Source organism: Thermobia domestica, unplaced genomic scaffold (assembly GCF_964235325.1).
Source record: "Thermobia domestica unplaced genomic scaffold, izTheDome1.hap1.1 HAP1_SCAFFOLD_209, whole genome shotgun sequence".
Taxonomy (NCBI): Eukaryota; Metazoa; Arthropoda; class Insecta; order Zygentoma; family Lepismatidae; genus Thermobia; species Thermobia domestica.
The window spans coordinates 278,681-305,032 of NW_027655934.1; the positions used below are offsets into that span (position 1 = coordinate 278,681).

The 26,352-nt window shown below is 35.6% G+C and overlaps 1 protein-coding gene across 2 annotated transcripts in view; it reads right to left on the reverse strand.

Moving 5' to 3' along the window:
* Ndf (Nucleosome-destabilizing factor) overlaps positions 1 to 23,870 on the reverse strand; it is a 177,705-nt gene extending 153,835 nt beyond the window's left edge. The window contains exons 1-2 of one of the 2 annotated variants that reach the window (XM_081747384.1): positions 23,779 to 23,870; positions 20,848 to 20,931 (exon numbers count right to left, since the gene is read on the reverse strand). In XM_081747384.1, the coding sequence (XP_081603510.1) occupies positions 20,848 to 20,889 (42 nt within the window). In that variant the 5' untranslated portion in view covers positions 20,890 to 20,931; positions 23,779 to 23,870. Of the gene's footprint in view, positions 1 to 20,838; positions 20,932 to 23,778 lie in introns of both variants that reach the window. The other variant, XM_081747383.1, reaches the window with a different exon arrangement.
* Positions 23,871 to 26,352: the final 2,482 nt, after the last annotated feature.

Genomic DNA, 26,352 nt, shown 5'->3' on the forward strand with positions numbered 1-26,352 from the left:
AGTTATCAGAAACTTTATTCCAATTTTTACTTACAGGAAGGACACCAAATTAAAACCATGGTAAGCTTATACTCTATGCATCGTACGGTTTTAGAAATGAGGTGTTTAGGTGTTTACTTTTTTAGCTGAGAAAAGGTAAGGTTTACTTTTTAGCTGAGAAAAGGTAAGAACACACAACCGTCACATGTATTTCCAGCTTAGCAAATTTTTAAGTCGTCGACAGAGATCTGAGACCGCACTGAAGCTAGTACCACTCTTTGCCAACGTTCCTTCAGCTGTGCAATGCCCTGACGATCATGTTCGGGGATGTTGGACGCAAAGACTTCATGAGTGCGTTCCGCAGATCTGCCTCATTGTCGAAGGATTTTCCACGAAAGTAACTGTCCTTTGAATGGTGCAGTTGGTAATTCGATGGTGCTATGTCCAGCGAGCATAGTGGATGATTCTCCCAGCCAAGTAGCTGGATGGTATCTCTGGTCGTCCTTGCCAGGTGTGGTCTCGCACTGTCGTGGAGGACAAGACACCCTTGCGATTAATCAACGATAACTTCTGCTGGAATGTATGTTGCAACTCCTATGAGTACAGATCTATAATGCTGGTGCGGCCATGTGGTAGAAGGTCTCAATGCCTTTGACGATTAGTCCATCAGACACAGATCATGATCTTGCGTACGCATACATGTCTACAGGTGTGAGGCACAGCGTAACGTGATAACAAACCACTGTCTGGTATGCTTGGAAGTGTCGTACTGGAAGTCACTCGTGAGCATTGGACCGAAGACTATGTATTGCGGTACCGAAACAGCAACGACAAACAGTTTGCCATTACTTCTACCTTGTTAATTGTCGACAAAATGTTAATTGTATCCACTTGCTTAACTTGTACACCATCTCTATGTGGTGCAGGTGAAGTCTAGCTGTTTCCTCGGAAACGTTCGGCAAGTTCACCACACGATTGGCGCTGTTCTCCTCTATGGCTGCCTCGTTAATTAACACCTATGGTCGCCTGTTGGGGGGTTTATCACAAAGACTCAGATTTTCCGACCCGAACTTCTGGAATCAATCCCTAGTGTGCATTTGTTCACAGCATCCTCTCCAAATGCGTAATGTATTCGACGATTTTATATGGCTGCTGTGAGCTACGTGTCTGTATTGGTGCATGTCAAAAGTTACACTACGCTTGCAACGTTTTTCCGGCGTGTAAATCACTTCTGTGAGAGCTTAATCAAATGGGATATCAAAAACGGAAAGAAATTTTTGGTTATTTTGTGATACCAGGTAAGACTGTTCGTTTTGAGCTATTGATTACGTATTCTGAAGTATCCACAATTATACAACAAAGTGTAGTTCTCATCGATAATTACATCAAGATATCAAAGATGGGCGGGATACGTAATTTGGAATGGAAAATGCGTAGAAGGTGGAGTGCTTCTGGAAGTTGGAAAGCTTCTGGAAGGTCATTCTTGGGTAAGTCGACATAATGCTGGAGGATAATATAAACTTTGATTATTATGAAAGTAATAAAATCCTGATTGGAAATCTGGGAATTTAAAAACCATAGATCATTTAGTAATTCGTTAAGATCAATTTTGAGAGAGACAGTACAAGTCAACGCTTCCATCCCGAGCAACAATATTCAGTATTGTATATAGACACTCCTACAATCGAACAAATGTATCGCGATGCTATGGTCGTTAAGTAAAGTGTGTTGTCAAATTTAAGAAGTTGAGAGCTATTGCCTTAAGAGTCTTCATCCCGGCGAAATTAAAATACTGCTAATTTTACAGTATTTATGTGATATCTTCAAATAGATAAAAGATAATTGAAATGTGAAACAAGAGCGCCCTAGACAATATTATTTTGCGTGAGGTACCGTTATCACAAGTCACCTAGTGGCTTTATTTTTTCAGCTGTTTAGAAACGCGAAAATAAATGCCGACTTTCAAAATGGCTCGAAATCGAAAGCAGATAAATGAGTCGTGATAACGGTTTCTCATGTAAAACGATATTGTCTAGGGCGCTCTTGTTCCACATTTCAACTATCTCTTATCTGTTTGAAGATATTACATAATATAAAATTAGCGGTATTTTAATTTCGCCGAGACGAAGACTCTCAACTAAAAATGGCCAGAAGTTTGTAAAGTACGAGGAACAAAACGCGTTTTAAATCTAAGGAACAATGAAGAATAGCACGTCGTCTTACATAAAAGTCAATCAAACTAAGTTCCTTTCTAAAAGAATATTAATTACACAACTGACATTAATATTGAGAATTACCCCTCTTACCAAATTTGTTTTTCTACAAAACTTACGGACACGATTAAGTAGTTTCCCGATCGGTTTTTGTAACCTACGGAAAAACGACTGAACATCGGCAACGTTGTAATGTTGACTGGTTTCTTCATTCAACGATTACTGACGAATTTTCAGGCGAGATTCACTTTTGAATGTGATTGCTCTTCTTTCTATATAATGTTTCATGTATTACCTTCATACTAGCTATTACCTATTTTGATATATTACTATTGGTTTCCTCTGAAGACATTAATTTTAGCTTGCTTAGTAAGAATCCTAACGTTTACTTCGATACAAATTAACCATATGCGTTCTTTACAAATAAGAACAACGAATTATGAATTCAACTGATTTATATCCTGAAAATGACGAAACTTTAATATGAATATTCATCTTTCCACTTACAAATATTTTACAAATTGTACTTTTTCTCCTTTTGTAAGAATTTCAGTAACAACAGACTTGGTATTCCTAGATCACAATTTCAAATAAATTTTTCTAAATATATGTTTCCGCTTTCACACTGACGTAATTATGGATTATGGAAGTCTCCGCTGTTGTTTGCCAAGTCAAGACTCAAGTACATTCGATTCTGAGTAATCCTTTTGTAGAACCAAAGTAGTTATGTCATCAATATTGGAAGGGATTTTCAAGGCTACAATGCAGGAAAAAAGGAACGGTAAGTTATTTTCGAGGTAAGTTTTGATTTCACCTATATTTTCTCTTTTATTAATTACGTGTTGCAATGTTATGTAACGATTTTTTGTATCTAAATATTCTTTGCAACCTTTTATAAAAGTAGACTCTCCTTTTGAATGAGTTTTGTTCTTACTGGGGTTCTACGGAATTTAACGTTCCAAGTCCTAAGAGGAAGTATTCGTACTGGGGACTTCAATTTATTGTGAAATTTAAACCACAAGCTCCACTACCACCACAATTACCCGCGAATTGAGCCTATATTTCCCGCGTCAACGGCAGAACAAACGGCGTAATTAATCGTGAGACAGTACATGTTCTACATGAGCTTGCAATTTTGTAAGTTCTTCACATACCAACAAGACCATCTTTGCTCCGAAAACTAGAACATGTGCTATTAAGTGACAATTTCTATGTATGTATGAATACAGTCTTTCATAAAGCTAATTTTATTTAGAAGCACTTAATATGCAATTAAATACACGAGAACTTAACTGGCAACGTTGCAGTACAGTTAACGCCTAGACTCACTTTTTACAGTGAGTAAAACTAGTACGGGTACAATAGAAAATAGGTTGTGAGGTACTGAAACCACAATCGTCTGAGAAACATACTGTCAACGAGTTCCAGAATTTTATACACTATTGCAATGGTTCCCAACCTTTTTTGACCGACAACAGATTACTGAATGCCCTTGACATTACGACACACTTATTTCATTTTTTTTTTAATTTATTAATAAAAAATTAAATTAGTGTAAGACTGAACATTTTCTTCCGAATAATTTGTTGTCAATAGCTTACACAACGATAACGAACATGGGTTTAGCTTTATTGGTTTATTGAGTTTAACGTTCTTTTTCTGGATCGAGCTTCTACTGCTTAAAGTAGGACCGGAACCACTATTCTGGTTTGTATCCAACGCAAGTAGTCCCACCAGCAATTGAACTAAGAACCACGCGCATTAAACATTCAGTTAAGCAGAGACCAAGGGTTATAGATTCATGTAATATAATTTTCTCCTTTCACTCCCTCACCCTCAAGCCAAAGATGGGCTATAACCAAGCCAAGTGGCGCATGTTCAAACTGGGATATGCATAATCAGCTCATTGTCTCCTAATGCCATTATTTCTCTCTAATCTGGAGTTGAGCTGATTTTGAGTTTTAGTGTTCCTTTCAAGAGCGAGGCTATATGAGGCGGGACCTACTAATAAACATGGAATCCGAACCACATGAGCTCCCGCCGGGAATCAAAACCGGGTCTTCCACGCCAAAGCCGCATATGCTAACCGCTTAGTCACGAAGAGCTACTCTGTAATCTGGAGTTTAGAGAGAAATGCACGGGACGACACGCACCAAAGTTAATGGAACTAACCTGCCTAACATAAAATCGACACAAACTCTATGAGACATTATGCAGTACAGAACAAGTGAAATGTAACAATTATCTATATTAATGCAAATGAAAGTAATCGCGTCTGTAGTCACATCACGGCCAAGATTTTTTTTTCTTTTTTTGGTTGACAGTTAGTACCTAGCTCGAACTCGGTTTTTGTTATGTCACTTGCATTAAAATGCGCATAGTAAGAGAGAGAAGGGGAGTTACGGGATTTCAAAAGATTCGATGGGTGAAGATCAGCCTTTATCCGCCTATGATAGACATAAAAAGTAAAGTACATTGTATGAATATGAATTTCAGTCATTAAAAGTTACATCTGTGTAAGATGCATATGAAACATAGTGCAGTAAGTCATATAAGGAATCCCGTAAACGAAGCATGGTTGTTGATATTCTGACAGTTTAGAGATTTTTTTGAACTTGCAACAATAATTTTAGTATTACGAGACGCTTCATAAACCACATTACCCGAATGCCTGTTAATAAGCCTTCACGAAAACAAGAAGTATAATGCTTCCTGTAACGTCCCATACTAAAATTGTTGCAAGTTCGAAAAGCCCGTCTAAACTGGCAGAATATCAACAACTATTATTTGTTTGCAGGGTTCTTTATGTGACTTATTACAATATGTTTCATTGCATCTTACATAGACAGTTGATGCTTGAACTTCATATTCATACCATATATTGGCTTTTAGAAACACTTCTATTTTTTATGACTATCACATACGGTAAAAAGATTTAGCTTTACCACCTCCTACGTACCAGAAGCAGCAGATTTTACAATGAAACAATGGATTCATTATTACATGTAAAAACTGTCTATTTTCCTTGTTATTGGTCATAAAACATTTTGTATTTTTTCTAATGCAAAATCTGAATATAAACCACACAATGCTAGCCAGGAAACGAACAAACTTAGGAAGGAAAACCAAATAGCCAGCGATGGCCTTAGAATAGTACGAGAAGAAATTACATGGAAGGTCAGACAACGAGGAGGCATATTTATAATTTGCGTAGAGCTACCTGCTCACCATTCAATTTCGATTGAAATCTGCATCACAAGGGAAAGAGAAAAGGGGGAGGGAGTTCATATACATTTTAAAAATATTTCCTTTAAACCTATTTCCCCTATGCGAAGATTGAGCATTCAACTAGTAAAGAATTAAGAATGCAATAAACTTAACACAATAATGTTAATAAAGTAAACTGAAATATTTAGCTTCGCATGTGTTGTTTTCTTTTCTCACTAGATATTTCAGTAACTCTTGCTTATTATTTTTGTATAGTGTCACTGACTTGAAGAAAACTGAGAGCTTCTACTGTAATCACATTGCAGTTATTCAAACAACGACTCTTAACCAAAGTATTATTGATAAACACGAAGTGCTCACACACTACTAATATCTACTTCACTCTACATGTTATATAGTTGTCCTTTTTGTACCTCTGAACTTGCCCTTATGCAGTAGTTTTGCAGCATTACACAGAAGAAATAGGGTAAATGGTTTTTCATATCCTCCTCCCCCCCCCCCAAAAAAAAAAAATCAATACTTCTGTTTGCCTACAAGCTTCCTCACAGGAACACGATTTAGCAAACCTTTTTCTGTCTTACCTAGATTATATTTCTTTTGCTGACCACCTCAGGAAACTCGTAAAATGACCGGATTAAAAAAAATATATATATATCATTTACTATATCCAAAGTGGAAAATATCCGGTTACTTATAGAGCGTGGAGCAGTTTTACTGCTCAAAACAAACTTACAAGCCGGAAACAACTAATTTGAAGCATCTTTTTCTTTAAAAATAGTGTACTACAAAACACAGATTTCTTACCTGGTTATTGAACTCACTCATATCCAAAGCACTTTCAGTTACAGTTATAGGGTCCTCCGAATATGAAATCCTTTCACTCGTGTGAAGTTGATCACGTTTCTCCAGAATGTTGGACACAATACTCGTCATCGTTTCCATGAATATACTATACTGACAAGAAGAAAGCTCATTCACTAATTTTTCCTTCACTTCCGGCGAATGAACAAACCATCTCCGTAAATTCTGACATATTTCTTTGCATATTGTTTCTTTTAGTTTTGAGTACGATCTATGTGGTATCTCTGTTACATCCTCTGCTTCTTCGATGGTCTTACTTAGTTTACTTTTGGGTTCCGGTGATTTGCGTGGAGTTCTTTTACGCTTTTTGGATTTTCGTATCGCCATTTCAACTGGTTTCTTTTCTTCTTTTATCTTTATAGTTTTTGGGTAGGCAGCTGGATTTAACTCTTGTTCTTTTCGCCGAGTCATATAGACGAAATTCGGGATGGGTTGATATTCCTAAGTTTAAAAATTTAACAATTATTTAATAGATCATATCTGCAATATACAGGGGGTTTCAAAACAACACCAACAACATTTGGGAGGTGATTCCTAACACCACGTTAAGACGAAAATTATAGACCACCCTGGATGCACAAATGTTCCCTTTTTGAGTTATTGGGTGCCGAAAACATGAAAAATGAACTTTTAAAAGTCCCAGCTCTAAAACTATGGGACCTGCAGTACGCGGGTCACGGTTTCACTTCAGAACTAATGTGTGTCCTACCACCGGTACTTACTCAACAATTTTTATTGAGGTAGTTGGTGAGTACTTCAAATTATAGCCTGTAGTCAAACTGCTGTATAAAAAAATGTTGAGGAAGTACCTTAGAATTGTGAAACATGTATTTTTGGCTAGCGCACATATTAGATCCTAAGTGAAGTCTTGACCCGACTACGGTAGGTCCCATAGTTTTTCAGGTATGAACCTTTAAACTTCATTTTTTAATGTTATCGGCAGCTGATAACTCCGAAAGGGAGCATTTGTGCACCCAGGTTGGTCTATACTTTTCGTCTTATCTTGGTGTAAGGAATCACCTCTCAAACGTTGTCGGTGCTGTTTTGAAACACCCTGTATATAACGGTCTCTGTTGGATTTATTTATCTGAAGAACTTTCCATGTGCATTCGAAAAGGCGGAACGAAGCTGTTACATTTTCCCATAACTGTGAGTATCAACTTAATGAGTTACAATAACGCTACCGCAAGTGTCACCTTTGACTTTTTTTCCCTCCCCCTCTTCTTCTCTAATGAAGAAATGCATTCGGGCGTTGACGAGTAAAAGCAACATTCAAACACAAAAATGTAGAACTGCATTTCTACATAATAAACTAACTCCTTACATTTACATGTTGAGTGGTATTCATAATACATTAAATACACAACTATAAAAGTCTCTTTAGGAGAACGAAGATCACAATTATCTATGCAATCGTATTTTGAACTCTTATTTAATTATTAACTAAATTCAATCTATGGAAAGCTTTGTAGAAAATTTACCAGTTTGTATTTTTACTGCGTTTATTAACTCAAACAGGTTTGATTACATGAAGAGTAGTCTATATGCTATGAATATGTATTCCGTAAGAATTTTGCTCCATACACTTCTCTTATCATAAAACCAAAGAAATGCACACTATACTAAACGATTAGGAATTAGATTTCTAGGCTGTCGGCATTTAAGGCCATTTAGCCCGTTACGTATATGAGGGATGACGTCCCTCGGCGAGCACACTATTTAATGAAAGGGAAGGAAAGAAGCGGCCTAGAACCATTGTTAGGTACCATCCCGACATTTGCCTGGTGTGAATGGGAGGAAACCAAGGAAAAAGTTCACTCAACATGGCTGACCTGAAAAAGCTGTTACACTTTTCCGACTGAATGTCTTCACCAGGAATCGAAACCGGGGCCGTTCGCACCAAGGGCGAGAGCGTTAGAGACTACGCCACGCGGGGCCACTAAAATCTGTAAGAGTCTGCCAACTTGTTGAGAGGAAGTCTCGCAAACAAATCTAGCTACTTCTAGACACATCTTGACTGTGTTTATTCGCTTCTTTACCACACCTTTACACCAGTCTTGCCTATTCAACATATGGTTCCCTGTATCGTCCCAACTTTCACGAATAGTGTAATTTTAAATTTACCGTCCCGTCGATATCTTAGACTAAAACCGATAATGGTGGTATTTGTACAACTACATATGATACGGACATACAGAAAATGTTATGCACACTGTGCTTTTTCTTCATACAAAGCGACTATGGTTCGAATACGTGAAATTTATACATGCTGATCTTCCATGGCACCTTTCTTCTCAGTACTTGGAACAGTTTTGTTTAGCTCTGTGCTTAACTGGCCTTAGTCATCATAAGAAATATTTAACATTTCATTTATTTGTTTATCTGTATGTTTACCCATTTTCCAAAACAATTCAGAAAACAATACCTGTAACTTCAAGAAAAATTCTTGCTAGATTTACTGGTGATGATATAAATATAACTTATTATTAAGTTTTTTTTTTTTTTCAAAATCTTTCGCTCTGAGCACTTGATTCAATTTCCGCCATCAGTTTTATTTATTATTTATTTATTTATTTATTTATTCGGGACAGGAGGGAATTACAACAGCTCTCTTTACATTAAATTCTTTAAATCAGAACTCTACACGTAAAGCTTGCTGAATAATAATGTTTTTTTGATTAGACTAGTGGTTAAATGAAGATCATGTTGCTGTGTCAAGAAGTAAAATAATCGAGAATATTTTTGATTTTAATTACACTATTGAATTTTAAGCGCTATTTAGTATTTATGCCAAGTACGACTTCCGCCATAAAGTAACTAGATTTTCATTAAATACTTAAGTGTGTGTAGGCTCTCCAACAATTTTCACACAAAAAATTATTAAAATCGCACAAGTAACCACTGATAACAGCAGTGCAACTTTAAGAAAATTTATATATATTACAGGATGATCCAAAAGTGTGTAAACACTCTAATAAGTAATAAATGATTTAAAATATAACCGAAATAGCAATGTAGGTGGGAATAGGGATTGGGGGTAATGTTTCAAAACACATCACAATGACGTCCGCCACCTTGAATTTACGTAATTGTCTTAAATGGAAACCACAGCATGTGATATATCGTTTTAATAGCAAATTTTCGTAAAAATTTAATGGCACTGTTATTTTTGCTCTAGCGCTAAATATTATGAGGTTATAACTATTTCACTGTTGTCTCCAACAGAAAAGATTAGTTACGGCAAGGACCACGCACTGTTGCAGGACGTATTCAAAGTGTTCCTCAATCCGATCAATTGTCAGATGCCTTCTGAGTTCCCAGTCACGCAAAACTGCGCAAAGTGTCGGTTGTAATGTTGAAACATACGTCCATAAGATGTTTCTTGAGCTACTAAACATCCTTAATTTTCACCCATACACAACAAAATTTACACGATAGGTAGTGTAGTCCAGTGCGACAGGTCAGAAGCACGGAAAGGAGGGGGAGGTTCATTCCACAGCGTGTCGCCGACCAATTCACGCATTAGAAAATTGCTGATTGAGGTATTCAAGGACACAAGTACAGTAGTGGGATAGGGCGCCATCGTGCTAGGAATGACCCAACCTCCAACAGCAGTGAAGGCAAGGTGAAGTCTTTTAACATACATCAATAACTCATCGCTGTTAGGGTCTCGTCAATAAAGAATGGACCTACAACACACCACACTTTACCATCACCATGTCAGGAACATCTGCGGATGTATCAAACCAATGCGGATTACTGTCTGACCAATACCACAACCTCGCCCGACATGCAAAAGCTTTCCTTATCAGTAAACAACACATAAGAGCCGAATGTGGGGTTTTGTCGTGGCTCATTGAGCAAATTTCAGACCACGACCTGGATCATATTCTTAAGGTGAAATTGAACCTTATAAGGATAAATGAAAGTGCCATTTATTCACTGACATAATGCGCACACGATTAAGCGCTACGAACACCACTTCACGGGCTACACTACGCGTGATTCTCTAAGAACGTTTAGTGAAAAATGCAAACACTGCCACAGTTGTTGCCTCGTCTGTCGTCGAACGTAGTCTTATTAGACTTGGGTCCATCTGCCACAGATCTGGTTTCTTCGAATTCCTTCAGCATGAACCATTGTTGATGGAGTTCTTTCCGGATGACGGTTGTTAAAATCGTCTACAATCAACCTGGTGCTTCGTTCTCCAGAATTCAGCATGATCTCAATGCGCTCTGCATGCGTCAAGGCCATCTGCTAGAAAAAAACATGTAACCACACGAAGAAAGAAACAGTCACAGCTTCGTAATGGTTAATGCCAGAGCACGAATACTAGTGCCATTCAATTTCTAAGAAACAATTGCTACTAAAATGACATATGCTATGATTTCCATTTAAGATCAGTGCGTAAAATTCAAAATGGCTGATGTCATTGTAATGTCCTCAAACAATACTCCCATTCCTATTCCTCACCCACAGTTAGTTCGGTGTTATATTTTGGAACATTTACCACTCAATACGGTGTTTCTACACTTTTGGACCACCCTGTATATTAACATTTCACTTCATTGTGTTCTAATATTTTTGTCTTCAAACGGCATGAAAAATATGACAGTGTCCAATGTTATGATTTCTCTATTTTTATTTATTGATTTTGAATGTAGAAACTAAGAAATTATTAAAGAACAAAATTAAATTAAAATAAGGTTTCATGTCAAGAGATTTCAACGGTGACTGAGCAAACCTTCCTCTTCAAAACTTACTGTGTTTAAGTGAAGACTTGCATTGAAATAATTTTATTTTTTCTTATTTTTACAATTGTAAAAAAAAAAAAAAAAAAAAAAAAAAAAACTACAATCTGGAGAACATAATATTCTAATATACAGGGAGTAAAAAATTAAATAAAATGAAATCTTGAAGTTTTACGTCCCACGGTTATGCCGTGTAGGCTAAAGGAGACGGTGATGATGAGAGATGAGTGAAATGATGGAATGAAGAAAGTGGGAGGAAACGGGAGAACCCCGAGAAAACCCACGAGCACGGTGTTTGTTCACCATACGATATAGAGTTAGCTTAGAGGATAACGCTTAAAACAGTGCAAGTACTACGGAATAAAGTGGTAAGAGTTTTCAACATTTTGATTTTATTTTTAAGAACAAAACGCTCTCAGAACAAGAAGAACCATGAAATGAAATGATAAAAAGTGGTAAAATTAGCTTAGGGAGAGAAACGCTAATTTTTATTATAAATAACTATGTCATATTCTTTATAATCAAACTATTAGAATTCTCTGATACCGCATTTTATGTATTTCTGAAGTATAAACTTTTTTCGCTGAACACAATTAAATTGATCTACTATCGACACGTGGTTGCGTAACATTATATAGTAAGATTCTTTGTTCCAGAAAAGAATGCGCGAACTACAGTAAAGTCTTTCGTAAAAACGTGTTCAGATCGAGGGTAGTTTACTTACTATTATTTTTATGAACTGTATCACTTTCACTAGAAGATGGTTCTAAATCTCAACAAATACAATATTCTGAAAATGTTCCTTTCAGCAAGGGTGCCGATCCTGAGAGGCCGGGTCCCCCAATGCTCATGTGGCCCCATGTATTTTTATGAATGTGTATTTTTTTATTGTTAAACGTATATTTTACAATATTTGGCATAATTTGAATTCAATTTGCCTTAAAATCCTCATATATACCTGCTTAGCAGTGTTGGCAAAAGCCATGGTTTTTATTTAAAAAAAAACAACCGAAAAACCATTTTTTTTTGTTGTTGTTGTTGTTGTTTAAACCCGGTTCTTTTGGTTTAAACCAAGTTTTTTTTGGTTTAAGTAATTTACTCTATGTATTTATATTAGATATGAACAGAAATGACTTTGTTTCGCCTTTGTGTTATTATGCAACAACAAGGTTATGCTGGAAGGGGTCACATAAGCTTAAAGCGGAATCCAAACCGCTTCTCAACTTACATCCAAGAGAAGTTGTCCATTTGGACACGGAACCAGGACTAATTGGTCACAAATGCGATTGCCGACTCACTCACGAAGGACTCCTGATAAAAATACGTTGTACTGATCTTTACATAGGTTTACTTGTTAATATAATTGTCAAGAATCATTTCAGAAGGACAAAAAGAAACAGTTACACAATGAAAAAACATTATACCAGAATTATATATAAATCAGGAAACTCCCGCCTTAGCCATTGGGAAAATCCTATTATTACTTTAAATGTATTTGTGTGTAACATTTTAAGGTCAACGTATCATAATCACTACTCTAAAACTGAGGTATTAAATTACAAATTTGGCATGTAGATATCATTCAATAAAATTCAAGTCAAATCCAAGTTGATGTTGGAAGCTACGTAGGCAATAAATTTTGCCAATTTCTATCAATATATTCAAACAACCTTGCTTCTTTATAAAACAACAGGCATTGATTCAATAGAAATATATAATTTGGTTTCATTTCGTATGTTTAGGCTTAAAATCCTTATTATCCTTACCAAGGTTACCACGGAGAAGACTTTCGCTTAAAGGGACACCTCGAATCGCTACTTGGTTTACACTTGAAAGATGGGTTGTGGTTCGATCGAGAATTGAACACGGGACCCCTTGATTAAAAGGTGAGAAGTAGATAAACGTAATGCGGATGGTTTGATATGTGGAAACGTCACCATGAAGTTCACACGATTTAAAGCATTTATCGTTTTTTTTTTCTAAACCAGTTGGATTTTTTGAAAAAAACCTTGGTTTAAACCAGCCAACCCTGCTTCTTAGACCCTTGTCTTTAACAAAACACACACCTGAATGGGCCTTCCTCAAAGTTGGAGAAACCGACGCCCTTGCTTCAGCAATACGAAAGTTCACAAATGCACAACAACTGCTAGTCAAATTAATAAGTATTATTACTATTTTCTATGATACTACTAAGAATGCACTACGATGTGATTGGGGTTTTGAGTTTAGCGTCCCTTTCAGCAGCAAGCCTATATGAGATGTGGACCTACAGCTCAACGTGAGATCCGAACCTCATGAGGTCCCACCGGGAATCGAACCGGGTACACTATCCATATACCTACGAGGGAACTCAAGAATGCACTACGAATATGAGTTTAAAACGGATCATGTTTCAGCCAATGTGCTAGCTATTAATGCTGGGCTCAGAAAAACACGATCAATAATTTAAACGAGTGAATGGAAAAAGCATTCCATTAGTAGCTAACTAGTTTATTGTTACTGACCTACTTCTACAAAAGTTACCTTCTTTCACTCATTATTTAAAGTCACTCAATTCAAAATGACAGCAGACTGTCAGTATTTCAAAACATTGGATCTCTCCCTCTTCGAAACAACACATCGCCAATACACATTTAACTTTCTTGCCTTTATCTCGTCTAGTATTTAAAATTCCACTTGTCACTTAGTTTATACAAAGAGAATTCTTAATTATCCTCTTTGTGGATTGAATACATTAATCTCCTGAACATCCTTTTTTCATTAGAAAAAACTGTTATAACCATCAGAGATGATTGGTTACAGAACGAGTGTCGGGAAGATTGAACACTGCAAAATTAAGAATTAAGAAAAGCAGATGATAATATACCTTTCAGGTAAGTTTTAGTGTATTAGTTATTTCATTGTTGATGTTAATGATACTTCACATTTGCAGATTTACCAGCGGTTCGTGCATTGTATTTAACTGTGTAGTTATTCTTGAAATATAGAAGAAACTTTTTGTGGCACGGGATATATTTAATTTGAAGAATTTAAAGAGCATTTCACTGTAGCAAATGTATGTGCAAGGTGGGGTCCTGCTCTAATGATCTTTTCTTTTTTACAGGGACTAAAACTATGTTGAGCAGGGGAAAATGAGCAAAGAGCAGTACTCAAGCATGTGCATAAAGGAAGAGTTAACTGTTAGGAGATCCATGAGGAGATAGTGGTAACATGTAAGGAGGGAGGGGGGTGCTCGATCTTCTGGTAGTAGAAGCATTTAAGTGTGTGTGGAAACTGACCCTCGCCCAGGTAGGTCAGTGAAGTTGGTAACACATGAAACTAAGGAAAACGAGCACACGATAACTTTGGCAGACAAGAGCTGCAACGTCAAAATTAACAGTGAAGCACATTTAATATACATGTTATTGTTATTGTTATTTGAGAGTGAAGGAAAAAAACACAATATGAGTTTGGTACCAAAGCTTCTAAACAAGCAAAGATTGCCAAAATGCAAAATATTAGAACAAAATCTTTCGCTGTTTGAGGGTGATATAGATGGATGTGTGGAACGACTTGTAACTAGTGATGATTTCAGGGACAGGAGAGGGTCAGTTTCGCAGTATTACTTACACCCTCCGTTTATTTAAAGCCCTCCGGGAAAAATGTGGAGTTATCACTGCTTGTGACAGCTCACGAACACTGGACCAATCACTTTGTTCTGAAGACAAAACGAATATCAAAGCAGTGGACATGTGCCTCTTTCTCCACATGTCAAAGCCTATTCCCATCAACTGGGGAAGTAATAATAAGTCTTCTGGGATACAGAGGATGTTGTGCTGGCTAATGATCTATAAAATGGCTATAACATCAATGTGGAGTATTACGCTTCGCTTGGAAGATTTGAAGGTCAAACGACGAGCGAAGTCTCCAAGGGGATGATTCTTCATTAGTATAATGTAAATATCTCCTACAAATCACTTAATGTCACGTCAATTATCCATAACTGCGGGTCCGAATTACTGAAGCATCCATCTTATTCGTCTGATTTTGCACCAACGTACTTTATTTCTTCTTGAAAAAAGGTTTTCACTGGTGTACCTTATTATGATAACGTGCCCACTGCTGTGAATGACTATTTTAGAAGCTCTGAGATTTTTTTAAAATGAAACCATGATAAAAGCCCTGCAAAGCTCTGGCAAAATTAATGGACCAACAAGGGAACTATATCGATAGGTTTCACGCTGTCTCCTTCTGGATCAGGCTCACAACTTATGGAACAACCCTCGTAGTAGGTTTTTAAGTAGCACTCAGACGTAATGTGTGGTTTTAATCTTGTATTTTTTTTTTTTTTTAAATCAACTTTATCTATTTGTCCATTTGTATTATTAAAATTTTAAGGTTCGCACCTTCTTAATAATTCATTCTCTTTCTAACAAGAAAGAGCAGCAAGAAATTCTATTTCCTTTTGCTATCAGTTAGTCGTTTGAGTATATATTGGATCAAAGGAAAATCAATAGGACACATTCAATACGCAATTTAAAACAGCGTAACTTGAAATGTCGGTTATACTTAGAGACAAGATTTTGTGGTAAATAAGAATTCGTAATTTCGTTATAAAAATATGCATAAAGCGGGATAAAATCGGTGTAAATAATGAATGTAAGAACACTATTTTCACTGGCAATTACAATTAGTTACCCTTTATTTCCCCTTAATTTCCACTCATCAATCATCATGACATGAGCTCGTGCATTAATTACTATATTAAACGGTATTTGAGTTGTTTTTTTTTTTTTAATAACATTAAGCATCCTCATTGAATAAAAGTATCATTTAAAGAAAAACACACAGAGAGAGAGAGAGAGAACACTAATATAAAAAATAAATTTAATGTTCACAGTTTACTTACGTAAATAACACGTAAGCATTGTTTCAGGGTTTTCTGGTGTTAAATTTGTTCTTTTTAGGTAAGTATGTCATTGTAGGAAGAGAGATCTCTCTCTACATCAACATTCGAAACTGATATGTACATTAGTTGGAGACACTTTCCAGCGATTTCTGAATGCTTATCTAACATACCCTTTAACACTCCTTCCACACTATTCACTTCACCGTTGATACCATTTGGAGCTCATTTTGTAACTGCATGTGAAATTTCAAAAATTCATGGTGGTCTATTTTCTCAAAAATGGGAATTTTTATCACATTGCCTAATAATGGCAATTAATAAATTGTAAAAGCGTCGAAAAACTGTCCCTTTTGCGTCAATTTCGTGGAATATCGAAACTTGTTGCAAATTTCGCTAATGCGACAGAATTTTCGCGTTTAATCGCGAGCGTTATATGACCTAACAAATAGCGAAAAAATGTATATTTTAGGTGTACATTTCCATACAAAACTGATAAAATTTCGCGTTTTCGCGTGTCACCAAAAAATCGTGTCTTTAGTTATACTGAATTGCGTTTCATATGCATCATTTACATGATCTTATTTTATTGTGATCTATACTATAAGTACATCGAAAATAAATAATAATACTAATTCTTATATCGAATGTTTTCAAAATGCGACCTACAATTTAGAACATAAGTAAGGGTGAAATTTCACAAGCTTCCATTACTAGTAGTCCTACATGTAAATCTGCTAATCGGTTAATATTATTCATCTGAAAAACGCCTCACCCCGTTCAGATTGAATAATCCTAATTTGGTACTATTCTCTTTCCAGCCTTAGAGAAAAGTAGATGTAAACAAACCCACCTGACTACCAATAGGTCGATGACTAGTGATTGGTTGTTGGTCTCACTGCACTAGTATCCTACCGCAATATAATCCCTAGTAAAATATTAATTTGAATAAAAATATCTGAATTTATCCTTTATTTTGTGATAAGAAACGCAGTAAATGTGATATTTAACAACAGATGTAGCTTTATTTCAAGCTCAACCAACTTGGACATACAGTATTTACTGCGCATGCGTATGCGTTCGCGCGCCAACTCCGCTCATTTGAAATTGTAGAATATAGTTTCATGGTGACGATGAGTGACAATAATCCATTTTCGTCTCATGCTATAAAACACAAAAGAGGACAACTGGAACAGAGAATCTCGTTTCTATAACGATTTAAGAAAATGTTATTTCCAACATAGCAGTAATCAGTGCGTTTATTATTTAACAACCAACGGAGCCTTACACTTACGGAAATTAAGCTAGCAGACGGTCTTGCTGTTCACGTCTCTCGCTGCTGAAGCACGTGTGAGCCGCGGAATAATACATTTCGCTTTGTTTACGTCTACTTTGTTCTAAGGCTGGAAAGACTTTACAACATTATATGTCAAGCTTGAAAAGCTTTATTAGTATTGCCAAATTACAAATATATTTCTTAGTACAGCTTTCTGATAAAATTCCTATAGATGCCTACCAAAACACACAGTATTGAGATCCAAGTAGGCGCGAATCCAGAAATTTTTGTTGGGAGGGTCCAATACTACAAGACACTAAAAGAAGATAAGTAAATGTTAAATATTGTCAACTATATTCTCAGAGAAAAAGTAAACAGAACTAGATTGCTTGTGTAAGAAAAGAAGGATGAAATAGAAGATAAACTCTTTAGGCTTTATTGATGTAGCTACATCAATAATTTTGTTAAACAAGTTTAGTTTTATTAAGAAAGTATACAAATGTACGTCTAGTTTCTAAGTTTCGGAAGGGTTCAAACCCGGTGGACCCCCGGAGTGGATGCGCCCCTGGACCCAACGAAACTTCACCAGATTGACAATTCATTCTTATACTAAAAGTAATTCATTAGTGTAAAATAGATGGTTCAATAATTAAAACCACTGTATGTCCTTGGAAGAACTAATACTCCTGTTAGTGGACTTAATGTTAGCCGAGAACAAATATTATAGCTGAAATGAGCATACAAAATTAAATAAGGTGTCTTTCTTGTAATCCCCCTAATATAAATCGTTTTATTCAACTACTTGAAAAAAAAAAAAAAAAAAAAGGTTTGTTAGTAAAGCGTTAACTTCGAAGACTTCGTTTTCCTGCTATACATTATTTCAAATATGGATTCAAACTAAACTATGAATGTATTTCATTTGAAGATAGTTTTGTTAGTCATACTAAAACCATAGTTACAAGAAAATACCGTGGAAAAAGTACAGTTAAACATTTCCTCTAATTTTCATTCTAGTTTAAAAAGTACACATAATGATAAAAATGAAGAAAGAGTTAAAGACTAGATGATGATTTTAACACATATACTACTACTTCTAGGTTATGATAATACATTTAGTTATGTTCACAAAATCTGGCCACTGACCTGTTTGTGTTATAACATTATACACACGTACAAGTAAAATTACAAGTCTACTTTCTCTCTCTTTTTTCTTTCTTTCCTTTTTTTTAAGATCTACAGGGTAGTCTACATAAAAGCAGCCAGACTGGATAATACCAAAGATGAGCAAATAACTGTGTGTAGTTCTCTGAGTAATTCTGGCTGACGCCGGTGTGCTGCCCAATGTACAGTTGTTTAGCTGGAATGCCATGTCTTCAATTCTGGGAAACGAGTCGCGTCAAGAAGATTGTGTTTTCCGTGCAGCAGTGAATTGTGACAGTGGAATTCTCAGGTGAATGGGGGGAATTAAAACCACACACGCGGACTTTATTGAAAGATACACCTAGGAACAAAACCACCTGAGAAATGCTGTGTTCAGAAATGGTGTCGAACCGAGTCTATGGTAAATGTGAGTAAGCGGAAACCAAATGTTGACCGAACACCGGAGGTTTTCCGGGATAAGTCTACCCGGAAATTATCCCAGCAGGTCGGTGTGTTGAAATCTCTGAAATTGAAACCATACGAGGTAACATGTATCCAGGAACTCAAGGATAAACGGATTGGTAGTGTAATTGGTTACTGACAATGATTGTGAGCACGACTTTGGACCCCATGCAGTACTTTATGTCCGACGACGCGTAGTTCCATTTATCAGGTTACGAGAATGCGCGGAAACGCGCCATTGGTTTGTTTAGAATCCATGATCAATACATAGTTGTTTGATCCCGGTGGTGACCTCGTTTCAGGGACACGTGTAGTGGGTTTAGTGTTCTTTGAACCAATAGTGTGTCATCCAAAAATGTGTGATTCGCAACGAAAGGATTAGTTTAGGATCAGAAATTTACGCGAAAGACGTAAGTTTGTTTTATTCCTTGAAAATAAGAAAAATTAAACCCTCAAATAAATATATTCTGTGAGACACGTGTTCCCTCACGCCTTGATCAACTTCCCTTCTGCCATACTTCGAAACAATATAGGAAAAAAAAACTAGAATATTTTATACTAAAGACGACCTATTTTACACATCTGGGATACGAGAAACTGTCAACTACAGCGTCACGCGACTGTGAACAGACGCGAGTAGTGCTGCATAGCGTCACGTTCCCAATTTGTGCTGCTTTATTTAAATTCTGCAAGTTACAAAGGAGCGCACTCTGCTGCATCGCCTCAATTTGTATCTAGCGTACGCAAGGTGTTGTGGCCCGCTCGTTCCCCGGATTTACCTCTGTGATTTTTATCTCTGGAAATGCTCAAAGGAAATGATGTGTGCAAATAACCCCCATTCCCTGGCAAAACTGCAGCAAAACATTATCGACACCATCCGGACCATCACCCATGAAGAGCTCTAGATGGTTTCATCCAATATGCTGCGAAGTCCGCAGAAGAGTCTCGACGTTAACGGGTCCACTTTCAGCATCTCTTGTAACATGTAGATAAAGCCAGTAATTACATTTTCCCACTGTCGGCTGATATCCGGTATTGTCAAGCCCGGTTACTTTTATGTTAGCCACCCTGTATATTACACCTAATATTAAAATATGTTACAGGTGGATGTAGAATCGAATTAATTAAAAAGTGAGAGATGTTAGTGTCTATTTTGAATACGACTGTATTTAAGGATTAATGGAAAAAGGTTTTGAAATTATGAAGTTAAGACAGGGAAAGACAATCTTTATTCAAAGAATGTTCGAACTAAATCTTATCTGTACATAGGACCTAATGGACACATGCACTATGTAATTCAATATATATACAGGGTGTTACAAAAGTATGTCACAATATTTTGGGAACAGATTCCTCAGATCAAAATAAGAAAAAAAAAAAGTTCATATGGACCTATCCTCAAAAGTGGATAGCTTCGGAGTTATAGGGTACGGAAAACGTGAAACCAGTGAACTTTAAAAGTTCATAGCTCCACTACTATGGAACCTATCGTAGTCGGGTCAAGATCACTGAGCAACTGGTATGTGAACTATCCACATATCCAAGTTTAAGAATACTCCAGTACTTGCAAACCGACTTTTAGAGAACTAGGTGGAGAGTGCTCAAGTACTCCTAAACAGCCTCTCTAAAAATGACTGTGCAAGTACCGGAGGTTCTGAAAGATGGATATTTGGATAGTTCAAATACTAGTTCCTCTGTGATGTCTTGACCCAACTACAATTGGTTCTTATAGTAGTGAAACTATGGACGTTTCAAGTTCATTTTTTTCACGTTTTCGGCACCCTATAACTACGAACCTATACATTTCTGACCAGAAGTCCCTATGAACTTATTTTGATGTGAGAAATCTATTTCCAAAATATTATGACAAGTTTTTGTAACACCTTGTATATAAATTAAATGGTTTAATCCTGTTACTGTCTTCTTACCAGCACCTTTCTGTGTACTTATCTTTTCCCAGATCATACTGAGACTTATGTATATATAAACATTAACTAAAACCCTGAAGAAATTTGATGTAATCTGTTAATTAACTACACTTACTTTCCTCACCCTTGGTTTGGTTTCTTTCTTCTCAGAACCTGAATCCTTCATTTTGTTAACTTCGCTATCCTGATCGTTTGATTCACCCAATCGCTGTCAAGACATGAGCAAATTAATCATCATATTACACAAAATGTGAAAATTGACTTGTAAGTTTTATGTCTAATTATTACTGGTTTTAAATAACATTGCATTTATCTTACTTCGAAATATAAATAGAAGGAAGGTCTTTAAAAAAACTAAAAGGAATGGACATTTTTGCCCCAGAAAATTTTGGACATTTCAGTTTTAATGGAAAAGTAATAATACGTTCCACCTTTTTTTTTTAAAAAAAAAAAAAAAAAAAAGTAACATGAAAAAACATTAATTACTGTATTCCGAAAAAAATTTAAACTTCCATGAAAGGAAAAGAAACTACAAATCAGTTAAGTTCTCTAGTTTCAACCTACTACTTTTAGAGCTATTACTTTTTCATAGAGAAAACTGTTTTAGTACACATATGTCCTGCAATAGGTCACGCAATTATCGTTCACAATTTATGTAAAAACTAAAACTGCAATTGGTAACATCTTTTAGCAGGTAAAGATAAATTTTATGCAGGAGCACAGGATGAAGAAGTGCATGTATTGCATATAAAGAGGTCATAAAAAATTCAAGGAGGAGGAAATTTAAAAAAAAAACCGTCAATAAAATTTCTATTTCAGACACATTTACACGATGTAAAAAGAAAGAAGAAATTCTGTGAAAAGTTACTTTTACTACAATGTAAAGCTAATACCATACCCAAAATGGGCACTCATAGCTTCACTTTTTGTAAAATGAATTCACATTACTTTTCCTAATAAAATATCTGAAGCTCACAGTAATGTGTTTCCAAACGAGATGTAAGTATATTTTAGAGGAATAAAAATAATTTTATATCTTGTTTTTTGTTCATGGTATTATTTTCTTATCTGCCAATTTTAATCTTTAATGACAAAATGCAGAATTTTTGGCAGCGATATGATGGTTTGGAAATTGAAACAACTCCATCGATAGGTTATGTTACATAACGTATTTGTAAGCAAACAATGGAATGTCACTTTGAAAATTGAACACGATAACCATCTCTGGATTGAAGTATTACAAGTACTCTATACCATGAAGGCACTTTATTAATTGTAGAATTCACTATAGCAGGTATTCTCAAACTTTTTCACTGATATACCACCAAAATATATTAATTATTAATACCAATATAAGTTATACGTGCCACCAACAGCGGCTTGCGTACCACAGGTTGAGAAACCCTGCATTACAGGTAAATAAAGGTAGTAGTTGAAGAAGGAAATCATAAAAATAGTAAACATCCGTTCTTTTTCTACAACAGCCGGCATTTTTGAATTTCTGCTTCGAACCCATTCAATAAATAAAATTTTAACTTATCTTCTAGGCAAACCAATAGAAAAAAAAAATGAAAACACTGTACCTGCATTCACTTTAAAGATAATTCATCGTGTAACATTTAGAACCTAATTTCTCAAAACTACTAGTCTTGTAAGATCTTTTTACAAATTATAAAATATCGTGAAGAAAGAATAATAGCACTTATTTCCAAATACAAATGCTGATGCCTCTAATTTGTGATGATTTTAAGGTATATACAATTGTAAAATAGTTGATTTTAGAGAAGTTTTACACTTGTATCACAAGACTATTAGTTTTGAAATACTTAACACTTTGGCCCTAACAGATGCCATATGAACTGTAATTTTAAAATCCGGCACAAAGTAATTCTATTAAGTATACTTAACACCGATATACATAATCAACATTTTAATATGTTTAAATATATTTTTATAGAAAATACACTAACCACGATACATGATGGTGAAACTGAAGCATCACGGTTACATCATGATATGGTAAGGATGAAGTAATTTTAGGTACAAGTATGCATTGTACTTTGCAAACTGGAGCTACAGGGAACAAACATACTGAATAACTCAGTAATAATAATAATAAAAAACTTAAGAATTTTATGAATTAAGGCTCTCAACTGCTTATTTCTTTTAGATTAACACTAGAAGTCCGCATCGAATATTGTAACGTCAAGTCCGCATGGGGTCAAATTCGACCTCACACTTAATTTTGCAGCAACTACTTTTGGTTATTTATTTATTTCACTGATTTAGAGTTAATTAAAATATTTTAAATGATAGTAAGGCATCCATGCGCAGAACCCATATAATTATCAATATTTGATACAAAATAACAAGTTTCTATAGATATTAACTTAGAAACAGATTCTATAAGTATTTTACTGTGAAATCTGAAATAATGTTCTACTAGAAAACATACTTTTGATTTTATGTCCTATTCCAGACCCACCCTTTTATTTATAACTCCAGGAAAATAAAAGGTGTTTGCGCTTTTGAAAGTTTTGCGAAGTCCACTTGGGGTCTTTGGGACTCCAACACACAGTTTTTCACAAATTTTGTATTTCTATTTCTAAGTTTATTGCTTTGTTTGAATAAAAATTATAAAATTATACACAGAAAACTCCCCAAAGCAAAGTCACAATAAAACAGAACAATAGAACTAAAAGTGTAAGAAATATAATAAAATAGATCACGTTGGGGTCAAAAAAGACCCCCATGCGGACTTCTAGTGTTAAAAAAAAAATATCCACAGAGAAGTAGGAACCTACCTATATGCTACTAGTTCAGCACCGCAATCGAAGACATTGAGCATGGAAAGAATTGAGAAATTTTTACTTCCCGGATACTTTTTTTAAAATCTTTACATTATGTACTGTTTATGTAACTAAAACTGAACAATCATATACCAAGCTTTCCTCAAAGCATTACCCCCCCCCCCCCCGTCCAGTTCAGAAAATGGAAAATTCAGAATAAGGTTTGAGTTGGGTATTAAAGCTTAAGATTAAAAAAAGAAACTTACCTTTTTTACCTTTGGTTTTGTCTCTTTCTTCTCGTTTATTGAATCTCTTAGTTTATTGAATTGTGCATCTTTGTCATTAAGTTCAGTAAAATTCTATTACAAGAAAGAAAGAAAAAATATGTTAGTTTGTAGACAATAATAATTGACTAAGTTTCCCTAGAATTTTACATAAATTAAGTTTTTAAAATATGAAATACAGAGTCCGTCCAAAAATGCATACACAATTTAATAGAGTATCCGTAATGTAGCCAGAAACTCATCAAGAGGAGACACACACACCTTATATGAGAAACCTCGGGCGCCAGGGCGCCATAACGACTGAAAATAGCAGTTTGGCGCAAAGATTTTTTAAAACATTATTTTTCCAAATTTTTATCTGACAGAACTTATTTGTTTATGTACTTGAATGGTAAAAAATAAGTTACAATAAATTCGTTACAAAGTTCGGTTGCCAATTTATATTGAACTTTACCATAAATGGCTCATCATTAGAGAATTTTGATCTATCCAGAACAGTGAACAATAGTAGCTCTTAAACTACAAGACACGTATATGGACATAAACCTTGCACTGGTACTTTGCACGACCTCACTTCTATTGCTTTCAATTCGTAGTTATCTATGAGGGATAACTTGTAGACCGAGGCCTATATATATATCATAATGTCCCATTATATGTATAGCATTAATTACTCAAAAGGTCAGAAATATGGCGTTGGAAATATTAAACTAAACTCCGTTTCGCTACAGCCCGTAAAGGGCTATGCCCAGCAAGATGACGCTCGGTCAATTGGACATCGTGTGGTCAGAGTATCATCACACCCAGTCGCCATTATTTGTGGCTTTCTGGATTGTAGTTTGATAGTTTGATACGTTTTAAATCGACTTGTACCCAAATTGCTTTATGATTATGCTGCTGGATCAACACTGGAAAATTTAAGTTCTCCCACCGGGAGTGAGACAACACGCACACCGAAGTCATGTGCGTTAACGATTCGGCTAAAGGAAGCGCTCAGTAATCTTATATATAAAAATGAAGGTCTAAGTGTGTACGAAGGGACCGTACGTTATATAAAATTTCAAGGAGACTGCACGCTATATACCATAGTTTTTTTGGTTCGTATCCTAAGAGAAAGGAGGGGTTTCAAAGAAAAAAGTAGTTTAAAATGTATGTAAAAAAAAAAAAAAAAAATCACGAATTTTTCATATTGACATGTAAATTTCAGGGTGACATGTAAAAATGCAGTAACAGAAAATGACTGATATGAATATCGAATCCATAGTTTTCGGGGTCAATAAGATAAATAGTAACATTCCTGATGCCATACAAGTAAAACTTTAGTCCCCATCGCTATAGGAGTTGGGAGCGTGAAAAATAACATGTCCAAAACAGCTGATGTTAAGTGTCAAATTCACAGTTTTTAGAGTCGCTGCGATAAATGGTAACATTCCAGACGCTGTTCATGTCCAACTTTAGCCATCGTCATGTGGGGTTGAGGGCGTGAAAAATAACATGTCCAAACTAGTCGATATTAGTATCGAATCCGTAGTTTTTGTGGTCGCTAAGCACATTGGTGACAGTTCCATTGACATTTGAGCCCAGGTTAAGACGGAACGTAGCAGCTGGACCGGGAGCTCGGAGTTGACCTTTCATATTTATTTTTTTTTTACTGATATTGACAGGGGTAACGCCTATTCATACTATATATATATAATACTCATATTGACATGTGAACGCCGAAGACATTACTCTTTATTATTTATTTATCTTATTGACATTGACAGGAGCAGCGTTCAAGGCGTTGTTATTCGTTATTTATTTATTTGTCATATTGACTGGGGAAACGCAGCAATGTTCCTCTTTGTTATTTATTTTAGATATATTGACCGGGACAAGAGCTGCTCTTCCTTGTTTATCTCCTTCACTCGTTTCTACACCTTCAAATTTGATATACTGCATAAACTTTATCCTCCTCGTGCGAAGAACGGGTATTGCAGCTGGTATTAATACTAAATAAACAAATAAATCATTTTCCTTTGTAACACTTTGGATGTGCTCGTGCAGATGGTAAAATTTTTATGCATGTACTACGAAGAACATAAAAGGACGAAGAATACAACATATAACTAACTTTGCTGAAATCTTATTTCGGGATAAATACAGTTTCTAGGAAGCACTTTTTTTTTTTTTTAATGTGTCCGTACAGTATTCGTTTTCGGTATTACTGTACAAAGGGGGCGGGGCTTGAGCCGAGTCAGTTTCTCTGGCTATGCCACTGAACTACGTATTGTTTTTGAAGCTAAATTGAATTATCATTACAATATACAGTATGATATTTCTTATCAATGTCTGTACTCTCATGGCGGTTACGTATAACAGTGAAACAAAATGACCGATGCACACTAGACATTTAAGGAACGGGAGTCCATTTTAAAGTGGTGTTTCAAATTTGAAAATATCGCCGAAGTTCAACGTTAATAGGGACCGTGAGTTTGAAACAGAACTTTCTACATGCTTGCATGTATAATTAAAATATTAACACACATACAGTTTTCTTTAGTTTACGTGGGTATA